Source organism: Rhinolophus sinicus, linkage group LG10 (genome assembly GCF_036562045.2).
Source record: "Rhinolophus sinicus isolate RSC01 linkage group LG10, ASM3656204v1, whole genome shotgun sequence".
Lineage (NCBI taxonomy): Eukaryota > Metazoa > Chordata > Mammalia > Chiroptera > Rhinolophidae > Rhinolophus > Rhinolophus sinicus.
In genome coordinates, this window is record NC_133759.1 from 110,771,642 (window position 1) to 110,791,161 (window position 19,520).

The 19,520-nt window shown below is 51.0% G+C and overlaps 2 protein-coding genes across 10 annotated transcripts in view; both read left to right on the top strand.

The window, feature by feature from the left end:
• Window positions 1-523: 523 nt before the first annotated feature.
• ZFAND2A (zinc finger AN1-type containing 2A) lies at window positions 524-10,747 on the top strand. 6 transcript variants are annotated; one of them, XM_074314031.1, is made up of 7 exons: window positions 1,016-1,203; window positions 1,885-1,981; window positions 2,302-2,396; window positions 4,020-4,148; window positions 7,656-7,807; window positions 8,981-9,064; window positions 9,369-10,747. In XM_074314031.1, the coding sequence occupies exons 2-7, from the start codon at window positions 1,927-1,929 to the stop codon at window positions 9,385-9,387; spliced, it is 534 nt and encodes a 177-aa protein (XP_074170132.1). In that variant the 5' UTR covers window positions 1,016-1,203; window positions 1,885-1,926; the 3' UTR covers window positions 9,388-10,747. The 6 variants fall into 6 exon arrangements, with proteins under 6 accessions (XP_019603039.2, XP_074170131.1, XP_074170132.1 ...); XM_019747480.2 differs by lacking the exons at window positions 1,016-1,203; window positions 9,369-10,747 and adding an exon at window positions 524-581 and having other exon boundaries at window positions 8,981-9,349; XM_074314030.1 differs by lacking the exon at window positions 9,369-10,747 and having other exon boundaries at window positions 1,013-1,203; window positions 8,981-9,349.
• A 2,859-nt stretch (window positions 10,748-13,606) lies between these two features.
• Window positions 13,607-19,520, top strand: part of CHLSN (cholesin) — a 91,860-nt gene continuing 85,946 nt past the window's right edge. For 2 of the 4 annotated variants that reach the window (XM_074314039.1, XM_019747469.2), the window contains exons 1-2: window positions 13,607-13,736; window positions 19,039-19,168. In XM_074314039.1, the coding sequence (XP_074170140.1) occupies window positions 19,040-19,168 (129 nt within the window). In that variant the 5' untranslated portion in view covers window positions 13,607-13,736; window position 19,039. Of the gene's footprint in view, window positions 13,737-19,034; window positions 19,169-19,520 lie in introns of those variants that run through there. The other 2 variants (XM_074314042.1, XM_074314045.1) reach the window with 1 other exon arrangement.

Consider the following 19,520-nt stretch of genomic DNA (forward strand, 5'->3'; position numbering starts at 1 on the left):
CGGTCCATCCCCCGCGGCGGGGCTCCCGCGGGCCCCTGCACACCGCTGCCCTGCTCCGCGCGGCGGGCGGCTCCCAGCCTCTCCGCCGTGACTCAGCTTCCCCGCCCCGCGCTGGGCCGAGTGCGCCTGCGCAGAGCCGCCTCACGGTGACTCGGCGGCTCCGAGAAGCTGCGCGACTGTTGGAGAAGGGAGGCGGAGGGGCGAGGAGTGGGCGGGCCTACGGGGCCCTGGCGAGGTGGGATTGGTCGGCTTGTCGATGACGTTTGGGGGCGCGCCAGGAACGCGAGGCGGCGGCCGGACGGGATTGGCCTGCCGGGCGATGACGTCATGGGAGTGCAGGGAACGCCCAGGCAGCCGCGGCTCCGGACCGGGCCGGTGCGAATAAATGGCGGGGCGCTCGGAGCCGCGCGCTGCTGCGCTGTCCCGCGGGCTCGGGTCGGCACCGGCTGCTTCTCGGGTCCGGTTCTCCTCGTCCTTTCGGCTCTGTGCCCCGCGGTTGACCACGGAAAGGGAGAGCAGCTTCCGGTCTCCGCCGCCTTCCGCTCGCCCGCGCGGCTGCCCGGGCCTCCGACGGGAGCCAGGTGCGCGGCCGGGCGGGGAGCCTGCCCAGAGCGCAGGGTTGGGGCGGGCGGGGGTGCGCAGGGGCCGGCGCAGGCGTCTCGCGCGCGGTACCGGCGTCAGACCCGGGGCCGGCCTGCGGGGACGAATGGCGCGTTAAGGCCTAGCACGGCGACCGCGGTCGGGGGCTGTCACAGCGCTGCTGTCACAGCGCTGCTGTGGCCTCGAGGACTGAGGTTGGATTCTGGCCAGTTCCTCAGCCAGAGGCTTCGGGACGCGCACTCGGTGCTGCGCGCCTGTGACACAGCGGTGGGCAAAGCCGCCGTGTCCCCTGCGCTGCGCGGACACCCTAGTAGAGGACGGATCTGCAGGGGAAGGCGACCGAGCGGGCGCCGGCGAGGAATGACGGGTCCTGGAAGAGGAGGGCTGCGTGGCCGGGGGGGGGCGCGCTGGGGGGGGGCGCTGAGCAAAGGCCCGTTTGAGGAAGTGACGCCAGACCGAGGCAGGAGACGAGTGCTTGGCTGGGTCCGAGTTCCGGGCTCAGGGGACAGCACAGGAGACGCCCGCAGGAGTGGACAGCCCACGGGAAGGGCCGGGAAGGCCCTGGGACCTGACTTCCCGGAGAGAAGAGAGTTTGAGAGGCTGGTGGGTACCAGGTCTTGGGGCGACCTTGGGCCTTGTGCTGTGCACCTCAGTTTTCAAGTGCAGCAGCTGCGTCAGTTGTTTACCTGCTTTCCACGGTGAGAGAGCAGCTTACCTTCTCCCTGATCAACTCCAGGTTGGTTGTCACTAAGGAATAAGTTGTGAGTAAAACAACACGTGAGGGAGTTAAAGGGAGCAGCGAGGGACGGGGTGAATCTCAGGGTAGTGCAGTCAACAGATGTGACAGCACCTGGTAACTGTGTTTAGGTCAACAAGTATGTTCAGGATGAAATTGTGATTTAAACTTCACAGAGGCTGCTACTTCCACAGGCAGCTGGGTTACTGACTGTAGGAAGCCTTTGTCAATATGGGTCAGTTTGGTTTCATGAAAACCTGGATTCGGGGTGAGCTTCATAAACTAGGAATTAAAAGCGTTGGAAGACAATCCCTCTCAGTGGGGCTGATTCTGAATGAGCTGGTACTTGTGTTAAAACTCCCGTTTTTCTCTTTGTGGAAAGACAAGAATTTGTGAAGCTTTGGTTCCCCCCCAGGGGCCTGGGGTGACCTGGGCACTGACACTCCCTACAGCGCATGTTTGTTTCCTTTCTTTAGCTGTAAGTTATAAATCCTGGTCTGAAATTAGAGCTGTCATTGCTTTCCTCCTAACTACTCTATTTCTTGTAGGTGCTTGCACTCTGCCGTCTGTGTTTGGGACACAGCCTCATAATGGAGTTCCCTGATTTGGGGAAACATTGTTCAGAAAAATCTTGCAAGCAGCTAGGTAAGCACTTTTAAGAGAATGCTAATAGAAAATGGGTCCTTTGTTGGCTCTTGTGGGGAAGAACTGGCCATTATGTTAGTTGCCAGGGCCAAGTGGATACAGTGTGCTGCTTCAGTACTTGTGACACCAATGAGATGGGATCTCTTTGAAAAGGTAGCTTTGCAGATTGTCCCATGGGGCTGACACTGAAATTCATGACTCCCAATGTGTTCCTCATCTGCGATGCCTCAGAGAGCTTAGCGTAGGTAAAGACCTACTCAATATGATCTATAATTCTTTTGTTCTTGTCTTTAAAACACTTTACTTTTTTTTTTTTTTAGATTTTCTTCCATTAAAATGTGATGTATGTAAACAAGATTTCTGTAAAGATCATTTTACCTATGCGGCACATAAATGTCCCTTTGCATTCAAGAAGGTAATTAATCATACTTTATTCAAAAGATTCTAATCTTCACTCTCTAGCTCTGCTGCCCAAAATATATACTAGCCACATGTAGCTAATAACTTAATTAAAATGGAATAAAATATCACAACAGTTTCTCAGTCACACTCGCCACACGTCAGGTGTCCAGTAACCGCTGTGCTGGGCAGTGCAGGTGTGGAGCTTTCAGCATCGCAGGAAATCCTGGACAGCACAGCTCTTCATACCGAAAACTGATTTTGTTTTCAGGGACTCTTGTACTCAAAGCTTCACAGCTTACTTTATATGTTAAAATACCTTTCCCTCTGATTCAAGGGAAAACATGGCTATGTCTCCATGGGATGCAAGAAATAGTTTAATACCTGATGTCAAATATAATCTGGAAGGTATTAAAATGGTTACTCACCTTGGTCACTTTTCAGCCTTGATGTCATATTTCAGTGATTCAAGTCATTAATACGTGGTAGGAACCTGAAGGTGACTTTAAGAAGGCTGGCTTGCGGAAGTCCAAAGGTTTAAGACTTTCATTGTGGACTTTGCAGATGGCTCCCCGCCTGTTTGCTTTGGTTCAGGGGGGCTCCCAGGTGATTTTGGTGAACACTCTGAATCAGCACCCTGCTGCTTCATCATCATGGCAGTTAGAGATGTGAATGACTTAGCATTTCAGACTTTGATCAGTGTTGTGCAGGGTCTGGCATTTTCCAGGTCATGGGGGTGGGGGAGGGTGACTCACACACATTACTCATGTTTACCAGGCACTGTTGACTAGACCAAGCTATGCATTTATTTGTTGACTTGACCTCGGTAGGGAGAGTCTGCCTAACGGTCATTTAGTAGCACTTTATTTCTTAGTGTGACAGAGCTGCCACCTGCAGGAGCACTTCAGGGTGACTTTCCAGCACAGCCCCCAGACAGTAGGCTCCTGTGATTCTGTGCTTACCTGTCACCTGCCGGGATGTCAGTCGTCGCCTCCGTGTTCTCACGGAGCTAAGTTCCGCAGCTCCTGCCCTAGCTCAGAGCTTGTCTTCACCGTGCTAGGTGTTCAGCCTCTGGATGCTCTGTCGTGCTGCCAGGGCCCCAGGCCTGGGTTTGGGTGACCATAACGTCCCTGAGCACTCAGCGTAGCTGTGTGCCCTCTTGTCCTCTGATGAGTGAATCTCCTTGCGTGTGGAAGCCACAGAAGGACCAGAAAGGCTGTTTCCAATTGCAGGGAGCTGGAGGGCCTGTGGGTAGTGTTTTCTTCTGTTCTCTCCACTCTGGAGGTGTTTGGGCAGCTTCACCTCTCAACCTAGCTGGTCTCAGGCCCTCTGTCCTGAGACCATCGGATTTCACCAGCTTCCTTCTTTGGCTGCCTTTCACTGACTTAGGGTCATTTCTATAGGTGGTTAATAGTCCAGTATGTTTAAGTTCCACTAGATTCCACTGTAGGAAACTTTCTCCTCAAGTCCTAGGATGCCTTACTATTAGTCCACGAAACTGACACGGCCTTCTCCCTAGTGGTCAGGTATCAGTGTTTGTACTCTGTCTGCTTTTAGATGTGCTATACATTATAACTTTTTCTTTTGTGACTTTTGATGCTCTAACTCTGGAATATCATCTTGTATTCATTGTTTTTAGGATGTTCAGGTCCCAGTATGCCCACTTTGTAACAAGCCAGTCCCAGTAAAAAAGGGGGAGATACCAGATGTTGTGGTAGGTGAGCATATGGATAGAGATTGTAAATATCGTCCTGAGAAGAAAGAAAAGGTAAGGCCAAATTCTGTGTACCTCTGAATGCTGGTTTTCCTATAAGGGGGAAAGGGTCAGTTATCTAATCAGTGCTACTAATTTGTGTACAAAATAAAGCTCTAATGATACTCATTACATTAGCGTTTTCCCATGTTGAGAATGGCATTGGTTTTTACGGTTTTATAAACATATTTTGTAAATAGTTGAGTCACATGAGGATTTGCTTTCTTTACAGGAATTTCACATTTTTCCTCCCAAGCTGGAGAGTTTATGTGGCTTTCTAGAATCATTCTGTTAAGGCACACTCTTTTCCCAAGCACCTCCTAGGGAAATGCAAAAGGATAGGAAACTCGAACATTCAGTGTTCTTGTTCGGTAGCGCTAGTATTTTTACCAAAGTTCTACATCTGTGCCTTTGGAATACAGCCTGTGAGGGAAAACCACAGGCGCCTGTTCCCCGCAGAGCTGCTTTCACTCCCAGCCAGTGTGGTTTGTGTGGGGTGTCTGCTTCTTCTCCAAGTGCGAGTGTTGTAGTGCCAGTTTGTCTTGCTGTCCCTTTCCTTTGGGCGTTACCTATATACCAGCGTGAGCTGAGCATTGCTTTCCTGTCCCCATTCTGACACTCTCACATTCTCTTCCCATCCCCCACCCTCCCAGCAGATGTGGAGTGTGCTTTTGGGGGGGTGTTCCAGGCCTGTCACCTTGAGGATGCCGCTGAGAGGCTTCCTTTCCGTTTCTCTCCATGGATCCCCGCTCCCTGCGCCTTCCTTACAGTGGATCCCTGGTTTCCTGTGTCCTTTGTTTTCTTTCTTGGTTTACTCTCTTGTCTTGGTGGAGGCATAGCCTCCACTTTCTTCCCCAGAGGGAGAATGGAAGATGAATTGCCAAGTATCTCCAGGGCCTTTGTTCTCTGCTTCTGCCGGATGGGCTGCCTGGGAGAGTGTCCTTGCTCTGAACTCTTCCTTCCAGTCTCTGCAGGGACTGGTTCGTTTTCTTGCTTTTGCTGCTGTTTCAGAGAATTCCCCAGCCATTCTGCTGGTCCTTGGTGGGACCACTTTTCCTCCTGGCAGCTTTGAGGGTCTCCTCTTTGCCCCAGAGGTTGGAAGCTTCACATGGAGTGTTCCTGGTGTAGGTCCATGTCGTCTGTCATGCTGGGCATGCAGTGGACCCTTCCAAGCTGAAAACACCAGTGCTTCCTCCACCTGGAACGTCATCTTGGATTCTCCGATTTCTCTCGACACCTCTTACTACGGAGCTGGACCTCTGCACAGGCCTCCTCTGTTTCCTCTTAAGTTTTCTTTTCCCTGTGTAATCTCTGTCCAGGTTGTTTGTCCTGTGGCACAATAAAGGTCCCCCTTGCCTGCCTGGGCACAGTGTGGACTCTGGCCTTTGCTGTGGGTCACCTGCCCTGGCCACTTCCTCAGGAAACCCTGGAGGTCTGTGTCACCCACTGGGTCTTTCTTTTGGGCTAATCAGATTCCCCAGAGAAGGCGTTCTGTTCCCTGCCTGGGGAGTGCACTCTGGCTTCTAGAATGCTGGGAGCCAAGCGGAGAAAGCCGTCAGATGTCCACGTGGAATGTGAATTCCTTACTGCCCATCGACTCACCCTCCCCTCTTTCTCGTGGTCCCCTGCCCGCTGCCACTTCCCCAGGTCAGCAGCCTCTCTGAGCCTCTGCAGAGCACAAGTCTCCTGCTGGCGCTGGTAATGACTGCGGGTCACAGCCATTGCTCCAGTTGTGGTCCCACATACCCGAAGCTTCTAGTACGGCCAGTTTCTGAGCTTCTGGGGTTTTGTTTCATCGGGAGCGTCTTCTCTTGATCTTCGCTATCGGCTTACGTCTGGCTTGCTCAGACCTGCCACGTCTGTGACTACTCGTCCATGTGCTTTTCCCCCAAATATAAAACATGTTTTCTTTTTACTCTTTGCCCCTGGGGGTTTATCCCTTTCCAGAAAAATCTCTTTTCTGTCATTTTCATTATTCAGGAGCTAGATATCCACCCTAAACCAGAGGTCCAAGGAGACTCAAGTTGAACCGTTTGTTCTCTCCCCTTGAACTGCAGATTCCCAGCCTGTGGGGCCGTCCCCAGGGCCCCCTCCCAGGTCTGGTCTGCACCAGCTCTGCAGCTTGCCCTCCCCGAGGGCCCTGCTGCTTTGTTCAGGTTGTTTTTCTACAGCTGGCTGCTTTTTAGATGCATTGCTCCCATTTTCCTGCCCTATTGCTCTCCAGAATGGGAACGTGGCTTTGGAAGGTCTTGTCTTCAGGAAGCTGGCGTTTGTCAAGCTTGAATCTCAGTTTCTAATCATGGATCTTTGTTGGATAGTCATCAAGTACCATGTTTCCCCGAAAATAAGACCTAGTCGGACAATCAGCTCTGATGTGTCTTTTGGAGCAAAAATTAACATAAGACCCGGTCTTATTTTACTATAATATGAGACCCGGTCTTCGATAATGTAAGACCAGGTTTTATGTTAATTTTTGCTTCAAAAGACGCATCAGAGCTGATTAAGTCTTATTTTTGGGGAAACACAGTATCTTACTACGTGATATTACATACATAGCAATGATAATACGTAACGGGAAAGTCCGTTAACTTTGCTTTCTGTGGTCCACCTCAGTCATGAGGGTAATCTACGCCTTACCGACCCGCCAACACAGATCCCTCTGTGCGTTGCTGACTCCATCCCCTTCCCAGCCCTGGTTCTCCCACCCTGCCATTGGCGTCCACATGTGCTTTGCCCTCCAAGCCCTCTGGCAATTCTTTTCAAACCTCCCTGCCTGTTACAGGGTCACAGCTCCACCTGGTGTGTCTTTCTCCCAGACTGACTCAGTCCTCCTATTGTTGGCTCAACCCAGCCTTCCCCCTAAGTCCTCGTCACCCAGCGCGTGGGTGTGCCTCCTTTGTGCTCCTGGAGCCCTTCGCTCCTGCTGCCTGCAGCAGATGCCCAGGGCTCAGCTGGCTGGCACCCTGTGTTCCTTTGCTCTCTGCGCAGGCTCAGGTCCCTCGAGGCAGCTCACAGCTCCTGTCCACAGCCTGCGGGGCCCCTGCCTCTCCACTGACATTCCTAGTGCACAAACCCAGAAGTGCTGGGGAATTTATACCACCCCCCAAAAAAGAACCTGATAACTAACAGGTGTAGGGGCCCCAGATGGATGCTCCAGCCCCCTCGTCCCTGTCCCCAAAGCCCCTGGAGCCAGCTTCCTCTGTGGCACTGCATGATGCCACATGCTGGCCCTCCTTCCCACCCATGTCCCCAGCCCCACTCCCCTGGGTTTTGGTTTTTTCCCGAGAACACTCCAAGTTAATGTGCTGCTTTTTTATTTGTCCCTTGTTAAAACTTTCCTGTGTCCTTAATTAGTATTCATTGCCTTACGTGAAGTAAGGTATTTGAATGAAAACTTGACCGCTTCATTCCGTGTCGCCAAGGACTGTTTCTAGTTTAAATGTCAGTGGTCTTATTGGGGGACTTGTTAAGTAATTGCTTATTGAAGCAGTTGAAATATTGAAGTAACTTCTGTTTTCTCAGATTTTTATGTACCGGTGCTCAAAGGAGGGTTGTAAGAAGAGAGAGATGCTGCAGGTGACTTGTGACCAGTGTCGTGGCAATTTCTGTATTCAGCATAGACACCCCCTGGACCACAGCTGCAAACACGGGAGCCGCCCCATCAGCGTCGCCGGGTGAGAAGAGACTCAGCCAGACGTGTCAGCTTAACATTTTCGCTGCGACGTTGGCCTATAGTCAAATGATATTTCCATGCCACTGACTGCAGCGTTTGACTTTACCCCACAAGCTCGGTGTTCCAGAAAGGAAATTTAGGAAAGCAGATATACATTTTCTATATTTTTGTGTTTTTCAAGAATGAATAACAGTAGAAAACTTTTATACTTTAATCATCTATTTTAATAAAATGTAGCACCTTAACTGTGTTTACTTAAAAAAATGAATACTGTAATTATTTTCTGGGGATTTTTGACACATTTTGGAGAACAAACTTGAAATCATTAATGCAGTGAAAAGGTTAACACATCCAGTAACGTGAGTAGAACCAGCTCCCAGCCCACGCTGGGGCAGAACAGCTCTGAGCATTGTTCTGTTAAGTTGCTGATGTTAAATGTTTGCTGTAGGAGTTTGGATGAATAGAATCTAAATTAAAGCTGGATTCTAGTTGTATTGGTGCCAGTGACTGCCATGACCAAGTACTGCCGACAGCGCGGCTTGGGCAGCAGGACTTCATCGTCTCAGGTCTGGAGGCTGACGTCCTAGATCACGGTGTCGCAGGGCTGGCTCCTCCTGGGGGCTCAGACGGAGGGTCTGCCCCAGGCGAGTGGCTCCCCTCGCTGCTGGTGGGTGCCGGCAATCCTGGGCGTTCCTGGGCTTTTGGATGCATCACCCATCTCTGCTTTCATCACACGGCCTTCTCCCTGTGCCTATCTGTCCAATGTCCCCTTTTTATAAGGACCCAGTCAACTGAATTAGGGCCCCGCCCTATCCCACTGTGAGTTTGTCTTAGCTAATCACATCTGCAGCGATCCTGCTTCCAAACAAGGTCACACTCTCAGGTTCTGGGGTGAGGCCTTGAGCCTATTGTTCTGTGGGGACACTGTTCAATCCATTCGCTGGCCTTGTTAACCAGATGTACCTTCCTGGAGTCAGTGGAAACATCTGCCTAAGCTTGCTGTGGAATCAGCAGCAAACATGCGTTACTTTTTAGTTACATTTGTTTCTGTTTTCTGTGCCCCTAACTGGGCTGAGGATTAACTGCGGCCCTAACCCGGGGCCCTAACTGCCTGTGGCTTTCTTGGTAAACTCTGAAGGCATTGGCTGAATATTGACCCAACCTTTCTGCATAGGTGTTCGGCCAGGAGAGCCTCTGAATCCAAGCTGTCGGGGGCTTTCAACACCCTATCTTCCAGTTGGTTGGCTCAGCGATTCAGGTATTACGCAGTTGCTTTTGTGTGGGGGTGGCAGTCGTTTGTCCCAGTGACGTGGAAAGGCCATCATGGTGCAGTTACAGCTGACCATGGAAATCACAGCTCAGTCATAGGAACACTCAGGACTTTTAAACTTTAGCTTTCCAATGACAAATGCAGTTCATTCCAGCGCAGGCGGAATCCAGCAGTGACATTTTGTGGCTGGTTCTGAATGAAGTACTTGCTGTATTTGGGGTCTCTTCTGTGACCAACCACTTCTGGTTAATCATGGCAAATCGACAAAATAAGGTATTCTTTTCTCTTTCAGGTCGAAAGTAAAGAGATGACGTGACTCCATTCAAGCTGGCACATCAGCTTATTTTTGTACATTGTATTGACTTTGTGGGTGACTTTTGTGCTCTAGTACTTTCATAAATCTCATGGGAAAGGTCTGAAACATTTTAAAACCTTCCCAATAAAATGTGTAAATTCTTTTGGCAAAATAATCAGAAGGGTATTAATAGTGTAAGGTGGGTTAAGCTGCTATACTATCCTCCCTTCCCCACCCCAAACAAAGTGGCTTGGTGAGCAAAGGGTCTGAGTGTGCTGCATCCGAGGGTGGCTTTGCCCTGGGCTCAGTCGGTCCAGGACCCAGGCTTCCAGAAGCTTCGCCATTTAAACAACAGACACCCGCTCGCACTGTCTTCAAATGTGGCTTCTGTGGTGATGTGGCCATCAGAGCTCAGGAAGTGGGTGGGACTGGTGCCCCCCTTGTTAAGGGTCCTGCCCACCGCCCCCACTCCCCTGCGAGGACAGTCCTATGGCTGGACTGACTCCAAGCGTTAGACTTACACTGGCGGCCTCCATATGTGGTGAGAGAGCTCTCATTTCCTGGCGTCTTGGGGGAAAGAAAACGCCATCCAAGGTGGGTCCTGACCTTAACCTACTGGCCACCCAGCTGTACATTCCAGACATCCCACTGAGCCTGGATTAACAAAGACCCAAGCAGTTACTCTCTTCTGGTTTCATAGCCTCCAAATAAATGGGGGAGGGGCTTGTAGTCAGGGTCCATTCTACATAATATGTGGTCAAAACTGTTTCTACGTTGTCTTTATTTATGGGATTTGTTCTTGACCCGTGGTTCTCGAGCTTTCACATGCGTCAGGATTGCCTGGAGGTCCTGTTAGAACAGTGCGGGGCCCACCCCAGACTTCTGATTCTGTGGGTCTGGGGTGGGCCTGAAAGTCTGCAATTGCAACACGCTCCCAGGTGAGCTGGGGCCAGGGGACCACACGTGGACACGCCACTTTCCTGATCTGTGCTGTCCACTGTGGCCGTCACTGGCCACGTGTGTAGGGAGCATGTGGGTGCAGCCAGTGCGACGGCAGGACTGAACTTCCAGTTCCGTTTCATTTATTGACGTTTAAAACTTGATCCAGGTATTAGGAAACTTTTAAGTGTGTTAGGAACTTGGCTATGTGAATGTGTTTTTCGGACTGTAAATTTTATGAAATCTACATACAGATCAGGTCTTCCTCAAGAAAATTAATGTCCAAATTGAAAAATATGCAAGTTCAGAATCTAAAACACTGGGCTTTGAAGACATACCGATAATTTGGAAAGTAAAATATCCCTTTGTTAAAAATATCATTTACATATCGATAATATTTTGGATATGATTGATTAAATAAAACAAAGTTAATTTTACCAGTTTTCATTTTGTTTTTAACTAGCCACTAGAAATTTTAAAAATAGGTAGGTGACTGCATTGTGTAATTAGACAGCACTGTTCTTGGTCAGCAAAAGTGAAGGACAGAAAACACCCACATTTCATCGGGAAGCACTGTCAGGCCTGCGCCCTGTCTTCACTGGGGCTGGGAGTTAAAGTGTTGTGTGAGAGCTTCTGGGAGGCTCCACGCTCCGAGTGCTTCTGTGTACACTGTGCTCAGAGGCGTCCAAATAGCTCAAACGGAGGTGAAGGTTAGGAAAGCACAAGTCCCTTGCTCCTTGTCACTCTGCACAGGACTAAGTCACCACTCAGTGTAGATTGCATCCCGAAGCTTCTGTCATTTGTGGATATCAAGGCCCAGGTCTGCCTGTCTCCCACCCCAGCTTAGTAGCTCTCTTCTTAAACAGCTGTGCTTCCTCCAGGGTGCTGCATGTGTCCTTGTTTTCCTGCCACCTGCTGGGATGTCCTTAGTGGTTTCCCACTATTAGGATTGCTGTGCTGAAGGGGATATGTGTTTGAAATTTGAATAGAAGGTGCCAAATTGCCATCCAAGAAGTCAAACCAACTTCCTCTCCATCTATTTCCCTACACCCTCGACTGCATTTCATTGGTTTAATTTTTTTTCCTAATCCGGTGAAAACACGGTGACACCTTACTTTGAATTGGGACATCTTTGGAAAGGAAGTTGACCAACCATCTTTTCCTGAGAACTGCCCATTCAAGAATTTCAGCTAAGGGATCCAGCTGGTGTAGGTGCCCACTGGGGGCTCACCAGGAAGCACAAGTTGGTATGTGGCATGTGCCAAGGGACGGGGAAGCCACAAGTGCACTGTACATTTTCATAGAAAGTGCCAATATTAATATTAGTAGGAAGTTTGGAGAATTCTTTCTAGTGTCAAAAGTTTACGTGCAGTTTAGAGAGAAGACTTAGCCGTTAAGTCTTGTGCTTTGTCTTCATGTGTGCAGGGTAGGAAGGGGTTCACTTTGCTTAGCTGTTGGGATGCTTCGGTGGAATGTTCAAGAAGCACTGGGTGGTACAAGGAGCTTTGGAGTTGCAAAATTTGGGGATAAGTCACGTCTCGGCCATTTGATGAGTGAACTTGAGCAGACAGTATGACCTTTTGGCTGTAGTGTTTTTCTGTACAAGTAGCAGCCACGGGGATGTCTGGGCATGAATGGTGATGTACTTGACAGATGCCAGAGGAGGTACTCTGTCATTTGCTGTGGCCCTGGCTGTCGAGCGTCTCCAGGAAGCAGAGGGTGAAAGTCTCGGACTGAATCCCCAAGCTTCACTGAGGGAACGGGCACTCGGTACACACTCAGGGTCACTGCCCAGCCTGTGAAGCACCTCTCCCTGGACGGGCAACTGTGCAGTCAGCCCCTGCAGGAGTCCCTTGACTTTTGGGAGGGAATTCTGGCTCCATGGTTAATGGAGGATGGGGAGTGAGAGCCCATGTATGCGCTGAACGTTTTCCCTGGCTGGCTAGGAAGACTCGGCAATCAGGAGCCTGAAGTCCTCAGTCTTCCCCCGGAGCACAGCGAGCAGGTGACACGCGCCACATGAGGCAGCACCTCTCCATGCCGAGGCTGCTTGTCTGCTTTTTCTGAGCTGGGCCTGGGGGTCGTTCCCCGTGTCCAGTGTCTGGTCTACAGCCCAGAGGGCTGTGCTGGTGTGCAGCCTGCAGTATCAGATGTGTTCACAAGATGTCACCAAAAGGCCTTCCTGTGAATCAGGAAGGGTGAATGTTCCTTCCTGGGGAGAACCAGGTACAGAGCGGATGCAGCCAGCCCATCAATGCTAAGGGGACTGGGGATTTTAATGTTCTAAATGAGAGTCTGAACTGAATCACCTAACCCTACATTACCAGAGCTAAAAATAAAAGCAAAAGTAAACAATATATTAAAAATATACTTATGCATTCTTATTTTATATATTATTTAAGCTTATGTATGGATGAAAAGGTATTCCCCCTGTGGAGTCATGAGCCAGTAGGAGCAGTTTGAATCGTTTTTCCTGGTCACTATTACAGTTAGTAGCAGTCACTAAAGGTGGACATGCGTATACGTGGCCCAGAAATCCTGAGTGTGCCTTGCAGAGACTCGTGTATGTTCACAGGACACAGGCAGGATGCTATTGCAAGCTGTGAGGAACGGCACAGGGACAGTTAGTTATCCAGAGGGGCACTAGGCAGGACGCGCGTGCCGTGCCAGCTCCCGCGTGACCATCAGCCTCCCCCCCCCCCCCCCGGACGGCACATTTCCGCCCCGCTGCCGCCCCGCCCCACTGCTCCCACCTGAGAGGTGAGCCACGCAGGCTGCCTTCCCTCCCTCCCGTTCTGTGTCTAGACAATTAAACATTTCTAAGGACGGACGAGGATGTAACGCATGTTTCTACCCCCCAGACGGTAATTTCACCGGTTTTGCTCAGACACACGGGGTAGGGCCCACCTGCACCCTTCACCTCCAACCTGAGGTGACCACAAATCTGAATTTGCAACTTTCTTGTAGGTAACGGTTCTGCCTCTGAAAACCGTCGCACACGTGTAATGTTGGTGACATTAAAACATCATAGTTTAAGTTACAGCATTTGTAATTTATATAAATTTACGTTTGGGCCGATCCCCGGAGCCACCAACAGGCGTCCTCCACTCGTTTAAGCCCAAGGTACCCGCACCCGGGGTCTCCCAGACCCCAAACCGCCGAAACTGGGGTGGGGTGCGGGAACGTGACCAGCCGCACGTGGGCGGGGTTGCCTGGCAACCGGCGGCTCGCAGGGACTAGCGGCGCCCAGAGATGACGCCACCGGCTCGCGCCCGTGCCTGGCCCCGCCCCCCGCGACCGCCGCTTGCCATTGGGCGACGGGGAGACCGAGGCGGGCCTCGGGCGATGGGCGGTGCCCCCGGAGGGTGGGATCCCAGTCCCCGGGCGGCGTGCTTGCCGGAAGCCGGCATCCGCGGCCACGCGCGGGTAGGTGCGGGCGGCGGAGTCTCGGTGTTGCGGGGTGGTCCCGGTGCTGGGGCGCGGGCCTGGCGGGAGGCCTCGGGCGGGCGGCCCTGCGGCGGCGGCGGCGGCGGGAGATACACACGAGGGCCTCGCGTCCTTCCCTCGGGGCGGCCTGCGGGTCGCCGGGACTGGGCTGCCGGCCGCCTCGGGCTTTCTGTCACCGCGCTTCGTGCGGCTCCCACCGCCCTTCCCGCAACGGCGCCCAGGGGGTTCCTCCTGCGCGTCCGCACGCCCAGGCCCCGGGCGGCAGTTGCGGGCAGAGCTGGTGAACGCGCGTTCCGAGGGGGATTGAATGAATCAGAGATGGGTGCGCACCGGCGACAAAGTCACCCAGGACGGGACCTGGAGAGCGACCGCGCCGGCAGCTGGCAGAGCCCCCGGGGGAGGCAGCGCGGGGCGGGGGCAGCCGGGGTTGCATGTGGCCGGAGCGGGGAGCCCCGGGGAGGCGCGGCAGAGCGACGGGTGGCAGGCCGCGCCGAGGCCTGCGGGCTTCGTCCAGGTCAGGGGGCCTTGGGCAGCTCTCCAGCAGCTGGGACCGCATCCCGCGGAGGCGTTTCGGGTCAGTCGGGACGCGCGGGGTGAGCGGGCTGCAGGGCAGCGCGAGGCTAGCGAGGGAGCTGGCGCACGGGGCCTGTCTTTAGGTGTGGGCTGGGCTCTTCCGGCAGCGTGGAGCTCGCTCTGCAGGCACTTTCCAGGGGGATTGGGGTCCTCATCAAGACGCGGCCTTGCGCTGTTAGAAACTCCGTGAGTGTGTTGTTCACGCCTTCACAGGCCGAGGCTCAGGCCTAGTGGGGAGGGGGCTCGGAGGAGCCTGGCTGGAGTTTGGTCAGGAGGTGATCTTTGTCGTTCGCCCCTGGGGTCTTTGTGGTCCTGATAAGAGTGCTTCTTGGCCATTTGTGTATCTTCTTTGGAGAAATGTCTATTCAAAGCCCATTGTCCATGTTTAAATGGGGTTATTGGTCTTGTTGCATTGCAGGTGTTCTTCATACATTCTACATTCTGGATACAAGTCTCTTGTCAGCTGTAAACTTGCAGATATTTTCTCCAACTCTGTAGGTTGTCTTTTTACTTTCTTGTTGACAGCATTTGCAGCACAAACATTTAAAATCCACCCCCCCCTTTCTTCCGCCTCCCCCTGCCCCCGACTCTGGTTCAAGCCGTTGTGTCTCAGTCTAGTTGTAGGACACAGCTCCCTGGCCCAGGCTGGTCTTATGAGCCTTGTTCTCCCCCCCCCAGCTGAGGCAGTTGGTCGCCGGTTGCGTCGGCTGCTCACAGCAGCTCTCGTTGGCTGCCGGCCTGAGCCGCCGGCCACTCACGCTGGATGCCGGCCACCCATGGCGACACACGGTAGCCCATGGCAGCACACAGCAGCTGGCTGTCGGCCACTCATGCTGGCCACCGGCCACTCATGGCGACACACGGTAGCCCACAGCAGCCCGCTGGCAGCACACACCAACCTCTGGCTGCTGGTGGCAGCCCAGCTCCAGGGAGAGCTGTTGTTCACAATCTTAGCTGTAGAGGGCGCAGCTCACTGGGCCATGAGGGGATTGAACCGGCGACCTTGGCATTAGGAGCGTGGCATTCCAACCGCCTGAGCCACTGGGCTGGCACCAACATTGTTCATTTTGACGAGTCAGATTTACCTGTTTTTTTTCTTTTGCTACTTATGTTTTGGGTGTCGTATCTAAGACACGGTTGCCTAACACACAAGGTCATGAAGACTTACTCCTGTTTTCTTCTAAGACTTTCATAGTTTAGCTCTTAAACTTAGGTTTTCTATTCTTTTGAGTTAATTTTTTGTACATGATGTGAGGTGGGCTCCAACTTACTTCTTTTGCATGTGGACGCCCAGGTGTCCCGGCACAATTGGTTGAAAAGACTATTGTTTCCCATGGAATGGTCTTGGCTCCCTTGTCAATAATCAATTGACCACACACGTGAGGAAATGTCGTTCTTTACACAGACGTCATCTCAGCTGTGAGTCGCGGTCCCTTGGAACTGCTATTAAAAGAAACCTTTTTGTTCCATGGAAAAGTCTCCCCCACCCGTTTTTTAGCAAATAGACTTTGTAATACTCACTTGCAGAATGAATATAAATTTAACTTTTATGGTAACTGGTATGTAAATATGTGCTAAACTTTTCTTATTTCTCCCACAAGGTAATTGGCTGGCAGAGCCCTTTGTCTTCTCGAAGCCCCTGTACCAACAGCCTCTCATTCTTCAAGATTTCTTAGTACGCTGCTCATTGAAATTTGTAGCCTCTGGCTTTGGGTGCCTTTTTAGATAAGGCTTAATTAAAAGGTGTGGAGCTGGGAATTTTCTGACTCCACTATAGTGATGTTCTTTCAATGTGCTGTAATCAGTCCCAGTCCCAAGTGGGACAGAGGGAGCCCTTCGTGCTGGCTCTGTGTCCTTTTGGAAGTGGCCCCACGATTGACTGCTTCCTTGGTTGTCGGAGTAGCTTGTTATCCCAGGTTCACCTTACGCTTTCCTGGCTCCAGACCCGGAATCTTCAGGAGCTCTGGCTCTTTTTTTTTTCAAATAGAGACTGGTATTTAGAACCATAGTCTCTAGGTGTTAGGGCTTCTAGATGCTTTTCACTGTGACCACCCTTTTTAAAGTCACCATTTTCCATAATCCTTTCCTTTCGTGCATAGCAGTTATCATCTCCTGACTTACTATATATTCCCCCCTAAGAATGGGAGGTATCCTCGACTGCCTGGTCCAGCTTAGAGCAGCTCCTGACACATGGTCAGCACTCTGCAGGTGGTGACAGAGGGACCAACAAGTGATGACATCCACGGAAGTGTATCTGTCGTGGGACTGCCGGGTGATAGGTGTATGCATGCTTAATTCCACCATCTGATATCGTGATGCAATTTTCTCCTTTGTCCCTGGGAGGGGGTGGTGGTTCAGTCTTGGGGAGTCTGTTCACAGTGAGAAGGACGCCTGGGTAAGAGAAAGTGCTCCGGACGCCCTGGCCTTCACGCACCTTCAGTGGGCCTTCCTCCTTCACCGGCCGCCCTTGCCCCTCGGGACACTCCGTGGCCCAGGCCCTCGGCACCTGCTGCCCCTTCTGCGCTGCGGCACGCCCCCAGCTCTTCACATGCTGGTCCCTCTGTCCTTCGCTGGCCTTTCAGCGAGGCCTCCTGGCACTGTCCGCATGCGCCCAGCCTCTGCAGTCACCCTCCTCACTTTATTCTTTATTTTCTTAGTAGCATGTATCTCGTGTAAAAGTATTTACTTAAATAGGTCTGTCTTTCCCTCTAGCAGGGGCTCCCCTCGAGACCAGTTCGCTTTGTGTTCAGCACCCCTGTGGGGCTGGTGCAGGACTGGCTCAGTCAGCATTTGATGACTGAAGGACTTGTATTTCTGAGCATCTGTTAGGAGAGTCCAAAATGAGTTCTGGTGTCAAGGGACGAGGGTACTGGGTTTGTGTCTGCATTCCCATGTACCCAGCCGTGAGCAGCATGTCTGAAAGTGAATAAATATATGCGCATATACTGTATAGCTCTAAGTTCCTGTGATTCATTCATTCACACATATAGACATGAATATACGAGTGTGTGTGTGTACAAAATCTGTGATGTGGAGGGTGAAGCCACTGCAGTGAGCTTAGGGTAAATAAAAGGAAATACATTTTTGTAATGTGTCAGAATAAAAGCTGATATTAGTAGGCCTTATAAATAGAGTTTACAAGGACTGGTATTAAAAAATAACCTTTTTTCTTTCAAGTGTAAAACCTTGAAGAAAAAAAGTAAAACAGCTGTAAAAGAAACAGTGTCTTGCAATCCCACCTCCTAGGTAAAGTTTTCTTTATATCCTGCAGAAATTTTCATACATATGTGAATATATATACATATATAGCTTTCTCTATTGTTATTTTCAGTATTACTTTCTTGAAAACCAAACTGGATAATAGTATTCTGTGTTTTTCATCCTATATCTTTAACATGATCTCGTTTATTATAATTATTGAATGGGATTCCATTTTATTGGTGTATCCTATTTATTTATTTAATCCTTTATTGATGTACGTGTATGATTGGCTTGTTTCTACTAAAAACAATGTATCGTGAAAAGCGGTCTGTCTCTGTTTGCACGTGCTGGTTATTAAACTGTCTCAGCTCCGAAGGCCCCTTTTACACTCAGCACCATGATGCTCCTCTGATAGCTTCTGGGCCTGCACAGGATGCTTTCTGTTTTCAGTGCCTTTATAGGCTCCACCCAGAGGGGCTGGAAGCAGGTGGGATGGGAGTGGGTCGGGCTTCTTCCAGCAACCCTCACTGCAGCAGCTGGAGTTGGTTCAGTTCCTGCTGCTCCCTCCAGGAATCAGCCTGGTCCCCCTCAGAGGCCCCCACTCAGAATTCCCCCTCAGAGGTCCCCCCTCAAATGTTCCCCATCAGACATCCTTCTTCAGACGTCCCCCCTCAGACATTCTCCCTGAGGTTACCACTCAGCTGTCCACCCTCACAGTCCCCCCTCAGAGATCCCAGCCGCTGCCAGTGTCCCCTCAGAGGAGGAGGGCTCTCCACCCCAACTCTTCTGACATGCTCTCAGGTTCTGGACCTCAACCATTTCTCTTGGTCCTTCCATCACGTAGTCCCACAGAGGAAATTGGTATTAGAATTCATGGGCTTTTTCTGTTCTTATACATGGAGTTCTAGATACTACTGTGCTTGAGAAAGTAGACCTAACCAGTTCATGTCTAGCTTCTGGCATCGCGTGTCAGCCCTTTTATGTGGCCCCCGTCAGGGCTTCTTCCACAGTCAAGGAGGCCATGCCAGACTCCATGGGCCCTTCCACCCGTGGCCGACCAAATGCCCTCATGATGTGGTACATGACGGTCACTCACAGCCTCCCACAGTGATGGGGAAGTGTGAGTTAGTCCATAATAATAGAAAAAAAAATAACCCGAAATAGTCAATAATTGGGGAGTAGACCAGTTTTCACTTTTGGAAAATTTTGATAACTGTCATTAAAAAAGATATTTCTCTGAATCTTAAAAGGCTTTGTGTTCATGTTTAGTTAGAAATACAGAATATATATGTGAAAACACTCAGGAATGAGAAATTTACCAAAAGATTAAATTGGTTATCTATAGGTTATGAAACTAGGGGATTTGACTTCCTTTTAACTTTTATATATTTTCCATATTTTCTGAAATACCTATGTATTTCCTTTATAATGAGAGAATATAAAAATATTCTATGGCCTGAGACCTTTTATTTACTGTGTATTTAGCAATTTATTTTCTCTGTTGCAGGATGGCAAAACAGAAGAGAAAAGTTACCGATGTGACAGGGGTAAAGAACAAAAAATTGAAGAAGGCATCGGCAGAAAAGATACTGCGGGCACCTGAAGCCACACAGGGCACCCAGGCAGCGCACCCCAAGGTAGGTGCATGCGGACACGTGGGCCTCACCTCGTCTCCTCACCTGGAGGGAGACTTACGGGGTTGTATTGCTGGCATTGGCCGAGGTGACACAGAGGATGGAACAAGTTACACGTGGATATGCTCAGTGCCTTCTGAAAGCAATTCCAGGGCAAGCAGGAATTGCAGTAAATTTTAGGTTGGGACTCCATGACTGTCTTCAGCCACCAAATCTACAGGCTGCTGTTTTGGGCATCTACCATGTTTTAAAGGGGGTTTTGATGGCTCGGTGGAGGCCCAGGATGGCGAGGCCTGGAGATGGGCCTTTGAGCTGTTCTCTGAGGGACGGGGGTGGCATAGCGCGCCCAAGGGAG

Excerpts from the sequence above, each read along its gene's own strand:
- ZFAND2A (XM_019747480.2), top strand. The coding sequence starts at position 1,927 with ATGGAGTTCCCTGATTTGGGGAAACATTGTTCAGAAAAATCTTGCAAG. Across the intron at positions 2,397-4,019 it reads GTCCCTTTGCATTCAAGAAG|GATGTTCAGGTCCCAGTATG; the intron begins GTAATTAATCAT and ends CATTGTTTTTAG. Across the intron at positions 4,149-7,655 it reads GTCCTGAGAAGAAAGAAAAG|ATTTTTATGTACCGGTGCTC; the intron begins GTAAGGCCAAAT and ends CTGTTTTCTCAG.